Here is a 9,757-nt window from a genome sequence, read left to right as displayed (position 1 = left end):
GAGTGTAAATCATAGCTGTATCGAATATAATAAGCAAAGAACTAAATATATGACTAAAACTATATTTAAACTAATAATAATCATATTTGATTACCAATCAAATATCACACTGGCACATTTAACATTTGATACTTTTTAGTTATCACACGTAACCTTACCGGATTACTAGTATTCAATTACAGCAAAAATAAAATATGCAAGTTATTACTTACGTTTTAGTTATTCTATGATATGAACGCGTCATTGATACTACGTTTTCTTAATTGACGTAGATGTGGTGTCGTAGGCTTTCGCAGATATGAAAAGTCCGAAAACAGATGCTCATTTTTCCTGAAACCATTAGAAATAAACGGTTCCGATTCGAACAGAGCCAGATTGCTGGGTACTAGCTTATTCGAAACCAGGAACCAAACAAGACAATCATTGAACATCCGTTCAAACGTTTTACAGACTCAACTTGAAGAATAATTGGTATGTAATTAAAACAAGGTATTAAATAAAACTGGAAATCAACATCAATTCTAGAAAACCTCCATTTCTTCTTACCTCTAAATTTCATGGTGTTAGTTCAATTATTTTTTAATTTGATGTAATTACCTTTTTTTTCTGTTTAGTTGTTTTTTTCATATTCAACCTATTAATTATGTTTTACATACATATTGTGCATTATAACTTACCTTAAGAGATAAATTGCAAAAACTTGATAGTATGACTAAATCTTTTCATGATCTGTAAACATGAAAACTTAGAAACTAAGCTTACTCCATGCATGCATGGACGAAGGTAACTAACGTTAACTTAGTCCATGCATGCATGGACTAACACAACAGACTTAGTCCATGCATGCATGGACGAAGGCAACTAACCCTAACTTAGTCCATGCTTGCATGGACTAACACAACAGACTTAGTCCATGCATGCATGGACGAAGGCAACTAAGGCTAACTTAGTCCATGCTTGCATGGACGAAGGCAACTAAACTTAGCTTTTTTAAAGTTAAAAAATTTATATATGCAAAATATTGCAAAAAAATCTAATTTTTCAAAAATTAAAAAAAAAAAATTAAATATTTAAATTTTTTTTCTCTTTAAAATTTAATAAAACCTAAAAAAAAAATTAAAAAAATTAAAAATTTACAAAATCATTTTTTCCAAAATTCTGAAAAAAAAGTTTAATTAATTTCCATGTTTTTTTCAAAATTTAAACAAAAAGAAGAAAAAAATGGTTAATTATCACTGTGTATCATCACCACCAGGTATAGATAGGTACCCTTGGATATAGGTATAAATGCCACATGAAAATATTCACGTCTGCCAAAAGATTGGAATGTGTTCACATTTCATTTCAATGGTAAAAACTCTTCACTGAACAGATCAGTTGGAGGTGAAAATTTTCTTAACATAACCTGGACAGTAGCTGCAATTAGTTCCTGAAAGTTCCTAATCATTTAGTAGTGGTAAGTGTTATTTTAGTTTATTGTTATTATATCTGTAATAAACATGTTTTGTTGCACTATTATTTTTGCCTTTGTTTCAATAGCAGTTAACTTTTTGTATATATTGTACATGTACATGCAAGTCCTCAAAACATCAACCCAAAAATGTAAGATCTGTAAATTTGCTTTCGCAATTTTTTTGTTCTTCCCATGCCGGGATTCTAACCCATGCTACTGAGATATTGTGACACCAAATCTGTACAATTTTTAAACACCAGAGAAGAGCAGATGATTTAAACACTTTTGTGTAATCCAGCATTATATAAGATGTTTTTGTGTCTAATGTTATAGTGCAGTTTGAGCACTCAAAAACATGTTCATTATGTCGACTGGTTGTGTTTGGTTGCTGTCTGCCATATTAAATGGATTTCCTTTTTTTTTGTTTTTTGCTTTAATTAGCTTTCTCTTTTGAAATTAAAAGAAAACAGTTCACAAATTAGGTGTGCTGGGCTTATTTTAATTAACCTTCATCATAAGGCTAGTAACCTGTAACACCAAAAGTGTCAACTGTCAAGGGAGGGTTTGCATCAAGTAAATATGTTCTTCAAATACCATATGTACTCGACTCAGTCAGAAGCCTATATAAGTCTAATGTTTTGTCCCTTTTTACTGTATTTTATACTTGATTTTTGTTCATTGTTTTGTTCAATAAACCTTTTTTTTTTTATTCCAGTCTGATTGTCAAAGGATGCACTGTGATATTTGCTTAAGGCTCAATGTATACTGCTATCTTAAGTTATACAATAGCAGTACTCAATCAATATATTTTTGGTTCTATATCTTTTTTTTTACAAAAATAAAAATGTGTTTTTTTAACAATTCATGCAAACATAGGCATTTTTGCATGAATTATAGCTAAAAAATAGCACAATGACCAAATACTCATCATTTTATGTGTGAAAAAAGCATAGTAAATCTTCATACTGTATCTGGTCCAAATATCTTCATTTTGGCAATCTTAGTATCTGAGGAAATATATCATGATGATTCATCTTGTCTTGGATAGAGAGTTGTCTCCTTAGCAAACAAACCACATTTTCTTATGTTTATAACTATTGTACAAATCACATGTAAACAAGTATTTTGCATCATATCATCTTGTAAAATTCATGAATAATTTTCACCAACATACAACTTTGGTTATGAAGACTTATAAGTCAGATCTCAACTTTTCCCATGAAGATTTTGTATAAGTAAATTAAGGCATATATTAGAAACAACTTTTATTGAAAAATTACAATAATAACAAAGATGTCTCAAATAGTGGCTATGGGTGAAATATTTTTTACAATTTCTATGAATAACGAGATTGGTTTGATCAACAAAACTTACAATGAACTTCAATCCTAAAAAGAATACTTTTAATGTGTCATTTTAAAATTCCATTCATATTCAAGATTGAAATTGTGAAAATATTTCAAACCTGTAAATTAATTTTAATTATTTATATCAGGTCCATAATTTAGCTGTACTGTTTCAAGTTTCGAAGAAAAGCTAAAAAGGGCAGTTTAATGTAACTTGGAAAATCAGTTAATTTAAATCAAGATTTAATGAAATTGCAGAATTTGTCAACTACATGAATATTGAAAGAAATTTTGTTGACATTTCTATGTTTGGTACTAATAAAAAATGACCTTTATATTTAAAACTGTTATATTTTTGTATCTGTTTGTGGAGAAAACATTGCAAATTTTGAGTACTCCTAATAACCCATGCAGTGTGTAATTTAAAAGTGTTCTCCATACTTTTGACATTTTTCAGAATAGATACAAAAAATACATCAGTCCTTCCTTATAGATTATGATTCAAATTTTAACTCCATTTGTAAATATTGATAATAAAAATACATGGTAGTGTCAAGACTCCCACCACAACATTATGTCCAAGTTGGTAAACATTAAAAATTAAACAATTATAAGACAAATCTACTTTTGTTTCTAATTGTTTTGGTTATAACAGTGTTCAACCATTTTAACTTTTGGTTTTAGTGATCTACTTAATATGATTGACAACTATATAACAAAAATGTCCACTGCATTTCACAATAAGGTAATTTTTTATGTAAACTTGATGGCTTATTATGTAGTACATTTATTAATTTTTTGTGCATTCAATTAACATACAACTGATACTTCAACATAACATACATGAACCCCGTGTTTTTTCAATATAAAAAAAACCCAGGAAATTGATTATAATCATAGGAATGTGATATGCTCCTTGTTATATTGATGAAAAAAATAGAGAATGTGTCCGTGGAACTAAGATGATGCCTCCACTTTCAAATGATGTAATAAAGGGTCATAACTCAAAAAATAATGTCACCCAAATTTATTCTTGATCTGAGCTTTCTGGTAATAAGCATTGTGTAAACCTTTCATAACATTTAGTAGAGACATAGGTTCCAAAACTGAAACCAATTATAAAAGGCATTACCTCTAGAATGGTAAAAATTATAACAAAATTTTAACTTGATCTGTGTTGTATTATAATAAGCATTGTCAACATAACTTTTGGCTGAAGCAAACTAAAGTTAGAGAGAAAGGAAACAAAAAAATCAAGAATATTTCCATTTGTAAATAAATTTCGACCGCCAAACTTTACACTTGATCTGTGTTTAGTGAAAATAAACATTGTGTATTAGTTCCATAACATTTGTTTGTGACAAACTAAGGATAGAGAAATATTGATTTATACTAAAGATTGTATCCAGAAGTCATTCATCTTTAGAAGATAATGTGATACCAACATTTGATCTAATTTTTTTTTATTTTTTGCTGTTGTATAAAAACTACAAAAGTTACTTAATACAAGAAGTAATTGCAACAGGATGCTGTTACGATGTCTTCCAAACAAAGCTCCCATATCTCGCCATTTATATGGTCCCATATTTATTTCATTTGAATTTTTGTCCCATACAAGAATATATATGACTTAGGTGTGGGGATCTCCACCATTTACAAGTATTCAAACAGGAGGGGATGGTGGTGGCCCCAGGTACCTTATCTACATTTCATTTGATTTGTTTTATTGTCCAATACAAGAAAAAATATGGTTTAGGGGTGGTGATGTTGACTGTTTACAAGTTTCAAACAAGAGGGGGTGGGATGACACCCTCAGGACTTTTCTTTTATTTCATTTCTTTTATTGTCCCCAACAAAAATATATATGGTTAAAGGGTGGGGATCTGGACCGTTTACAAAATAATAGCACATTCTCAAATTGAACAGGGTAGGGGTGACCCCCAGGAACTTCCCTTTAATTTCATTTGATTTGTTTTATTGTCCCCTACAAGAATATATATGGTTTATGGGTGGGGATGTTGAATGTTTACAACTTTTCAAACAAGAGGGGGTGGGGTGACCTCCTAGGAACTTCCCTTTAATTTCATCTGATTTTTTTTATTGTCCCATTTAAAAATATATATGGTTTATGTGTTAGGATCTGGACCGTTTAAAAGATAAAAGCATATTCTGAAATTGAATGTCCTTTAATCATTCTGAAGACTGCATGTATCTATCACTTACAGTTTTCAAGTTAAATTCATTTAAAAATTTTCGAAAATAAAATTCCATAGGGTTCTATAGTAAACCCCTCCCTCCTTTCTACCCCCAAAAATACGCCTTAATAGACCTCAATGGATAAACAATGGATAAACGAAAGATTGTTGGCACACCTAGACATATTAGTCTACCATTCTATGAAACCCTAAGTAAATCCGACAAGCAGTTTTGGAGAAACGCTGCAGAGAAGTTTATTTTAAAAGTGGCGGAAAAAGAAGAAGAGGAAGAACTAGATTTGTAATATCAGCAATAACGGATGGCACCCCTGTCCACCTATTGCCAGGCAAGGGGCAGCCATTTTGAAATTTCCAAAGTCAAAGAGTGCATCTGCACATGCAAATAATCCTAAGGGTAAAGTTTTATTAAGTTTGGAGCATTTTGAAATGTTGGACATTTTTGCTGTTTCCATGGTAACGACAGCCATTTTGGAAATTTCAACTTCAAAATAATAATAATAATAAATAAATACAATATTTATAGAGGGCATTATATAATAACACAAATTACTCTAAGCGCTTCACATTAAAAAAATATATAAAAAATCTATACAACAGTCTGCACATATCAGACACATTTTTTTTAGCTAGATACACTTGTCATGATTGTGGCTAAGTTTAATGAAAACTTAGTGCTGAGGAACTTTGTAATTATAAAGGGTGTCTGAAGTTACTAGAATACTATATTAAAAAAACTAGAGGCTCTCAAGAGCCTGTGTCGCTCACCTTGGTCTATTTGCATATTAAACAATGGACACAGATAAATTCTTAACAAAATAGTGTTTTGGTAATGGTGAGGAGTATGTAGATTTACTGATCATTGTTGTTGCTACAATTATCTCTACCTATAATGAACTTGGTCCAGTAATCACAGTGGAAAATATTTTCTAAAAATTTACAAAAATTTATGAAAAATGTTAAAAATTTACTATAAAGGGCAAAATTTCCTTAAGGGGTCAATTGACAATTTTGGTTAGTTGACTTATTTGTAGATCTTATTCTTCTGAACATTAATGCTTTTAACAGTTAATCTCTAATATTCAAAATAATTAAAAAAAACAGCAAAATTAACTTAAAATTAACAATTCAGGGGCAGTAACCCAACAATGGGATGTCTGATTAATCTGAAAATTTCAGGGCAGATAGATCTTGACCTGATAAATAATATTACTCCATCTCAGATTTGCTCTAAATGCTTTGGTTTTTGAGTTATAAGCCAAAAACTGCATTTTACCCCATATGTTCTATTTTTAAACATGGTGGCAATCTTGGTTGGTTGCCTGGGTCACCGGACACATTTTATAAACTAGATACCCCAATGATGATTGTGGCCAAGTTTGGTTTAATTTGGCCCAGTAGTTTTTTAGAGGAGAAGATTTTTGTAAAAGTTAACGACGACGGACGCTGGACGCAAAGTGATGAGAAAAGCTCACTTTGCCTTTTAGGCCAGGTGAGCTAAAAACGATTTGTTTTGTTATATATAATTTGTAGTAAAAATAAAATCTTATATCAAAGCAAACTCATATTAATAGCCTGTATAATATCATACTACACTGCGTTTCTATCTTAAAACACTAACAGAAAAATTTAATGATTGTTTTGAAATTAACCCAAATATCACAGAACTTATAATTGGTATATTACTTAAAATTGAATAGCAATATATCCTCAGGAAATCAAGCGTTTATTTTAATAGTAAGATACTATATCTTTATCCATAATGTTGTTCATGAATATAACAAAATCAATGCCTTCAATGCTTTTTTGTGTGTTTTTGGCTATTGTTGTCATTTTTTAGCAAACAGGAATAAAACACTTATAATTTGAAAATCTTCTTATTTTAACTTGGTTTTAACTCATTTCTTAAGTTTTACATAAATTTTCACTATTTGCAGTTAAGTAATTTTGACTGTGTTGACATGATGTATCATTTAACTACACCTGGGTACAAAAGAAAAAGAAAAAAACAGCAACACAGGAATTTGTCCATAGTATATGGACTCACAACTGAGATTATCAGTTTATGTGTTCAGTGAACCATGAAATTGGATCAAAATTCTAATTGGCATTAAAATTAATAAATAGATCAAACCATAGTCTAGGGATAATGTGAATTAGTTTCAAGTTGATTGGTCATTTCAACTTCATCCAAAACTACTTTAACCACAAATTTTAACCTGAAGAGGGACAACTTACAAAAGAATGGTTGAACAAAAAACCAGACAAACAAACTGTAAAACATAATGTCCTCTACTATCAATGTGAGGGGGGATCCAATACTTAATCGATAGGGGTGACTCTAGAGTCTGGCTGTTACCCAAAGCTTAATAATTGATATTTTTAAAAATGTGTTCCTTTTCATAAATTGTTTTAGTCAAATGTTACCTTTTTTTCATAATTTTTGGGCTTCATTTGATGTGTAATGTAACAGTATAGAAAACTAAAATGTCAAAAGAGAGAAAAATGGTATATTGGTTGATTAAAAAACACAGATAATAACACCAAGAAAGATGAGACAAAGAGTTATTAATTTCTGATAGTTTACCTGACCTATTCACTTGTTTTTAAACTTGAAAAAATTGCTTTTTGCAGCTTTGTCTTATCACCTTGTATACCGGAAGTGCCCCCTCCCTGGAGACTATTGTAAGTGGTGCATAAAAAGAACCTTTGTGAGCATTCTGATAAACCTAAAGTAGTCAACAGAGAACTTCTGTTGAGTATTGTGTGATTTCAGAGAAGTTGCATTGACAAACAGTTGCAGTAGTATATTACTTAAAACCAGATTATCACCCTTGGATAACATGACAATGAAAAAATGCATTGAGTTTAAAAAACAAAAATACTAAAGCTATAAGTATCTACCAACAAATAAAATGATGTTGTATTTTTTCAATATCAATCATAAATTTTCAAGCATTTAAATATAAAAACTTATTAAGTCATAAAAAGTTAATTTGTTACATTTTTTTTAGCATATTTCACAATATAATTTCCATTCTTATGGTTTTTTTTCAGTTTTTGAATACATTTAAGGCCTTAATCTAAATATCAATCTTTCCGGTTTTCATTTGTCAAATACAAAAATATCAATAAAACAATTTCCCTAATTTAACACTTTTGGAAAACCATCATTACATTCAAATAAATTCTAGGTCAAATTTTAAAAATTGAGAATGGAAATGGGGAATGTGTCAAAGAGACAACAACCCGACCAAATAAAAAAACAACAGCAGAAGGTTACCAACAGGTCTTCAATGTAGCGAGAAATTCCCGCACCTGAAGGCGTCCTTCAGCTGGCCCCTAAACAAATATATACTAGTTCAGTGATAATGAATGCCATACTAATTTCCAAATTGTACACAAGAAACTAAAATTAAAATAATACAAGACTAACAAAGGCCAGAGGCTCCTGACATATTTGATATCAATATTTATGCTAAACCAATTTTTTTTGGGAAAAAATATTCATTGTTAATGGCCAAAAAGAGTCATTAGTATATCTCTTCCTTTCATTCAATTCTTAAAATAAAATATACATGATCTTTGACAACACAGAATTTCATTTAATTAAAATCATATCCATCAATAAAGTCTTTTACATGCTTTGGTAAAAAACAAGATGCAGTTAACTGGAAACCAGACAGCTTTACATTTGTTTTTGAAACTAATTCAGTCCATGGTTGTCTTTCACCTTTCTGACCCTTGATTGGAATTGTACAAGGATTCCAAATTGTGGTTTTTGAACCTTTGTACCACTGCACCTTTAATTTGTCCCCAACAAATTCCACAACTTTACCAATTTGTGGCCACTTGCCAGCATATGTTGGTACATCAAAAACGCCAAAATCATCTACTTTCAGTGGGCTATTAGCTGTCTTTGTTTTCTTTCCAAGTATAATCTGCAAAAAGTTATATTTTGATAAATTAAAGAACCTTTTGTAAACAAGAGGCCATATTATAATACATGTTCCTCCCATATATAGTGCAAATTAAACTGTCTGAGTGACCATGAGCAAGCCTTTATTAGCAAACATATGTTTTGTTTTCTCTTTTTTAAATGATATCAATATTTTCTTAAACAAATTTATGTTTTATTGTTAGATTTTTGAGCTTTTTATATTGTTGAATCTGATCATTATTGAAGGAGTGCAGTGAACAATAGTTGCTAGCATCTGTCAATTATTCTCTGGTGAGGAAATCTCATTGGCAATCATACCACATCAAGCTAGAAATTAGTTTTACTAAAAAATAAAAATAAAACAACAGAGTTGTGGTATGTCCCCCATGGTGCACATATTTTATCTATCCAAGGTTGAAGGACAATATTCTTGATAAAAACACTTTTTTGGTAGCCCTGTCATAGCACTTTTCATAAATCTAATTTTTCTAAGAGGCATAACTCTTGAAAAAAGGATGGGATTGTCCACTGGTCTAATATGACGTGCTTCTTTCACATACATAATATTGAATTCTTCAGAATAATGAATTTTATCAAATCATCATGCACTTAATATATTTCCTAAACTTTCAAACACTTTCAAACTCTTAAATGGTGAATATGATAGTACTAATCACTAATCACAGTGCCAGTCATTTGCTTCTTTACAAAAAAAAAAGGGAGGTTCATGGAAGTGCCTACACAAATGCTTTTACACTTATACTTACCTTAATTGTCCTATTCAGAATTGTAATAATTAATGCAA

The 9,757-nt window shown here is 30.3% G+C and overlaps 1 protein-coding gene across 1 annotated transcript in view; it reads right to left on the bottom strand.

Annotated features, from left to right (window-relative positions):
* Positions 1–2,705: 2,705 nt before the first annotated feature.
* LOC143052205 (uncharacterized) overlaps positions 2,706–9,757 on the bottom strand; it is a 50,245-nt gene continuing 43,193 nt past the window's right edge. The window contains exon 15 of the mRNA XM_076225177.1: positions 2,706–8,953. Coding sequence (XP_076081292.1) covers positions 8,618–8,953 — 336 coding nt within the window. The 3' untranslated portion in view covers positions 2,706–8,617. The remainder of the gene's footprint in view (positions 8,954–9,757) is intronic.

This window comes from Mytilus galloprovincialis, chromosome 11 (assembly GCF_965363235.1).
Source record: "Mytilus galloprovincialis chromosome 11, xbMytGall1.hap1.1, whole genome shotgun sequence".
Classification (NCBI taxonomy): Eukaryota; Metazoa; Mollusca; class Bivalvia; order Mytilida; family Mytilidae; genus Mytilus; species Mytilus galloprovincialis.
The sequence above is the reverse complement of the archived record's forward strand: the minus strand, read 5'-3'. Positions and strand labels throughout refer to the sequence as shown.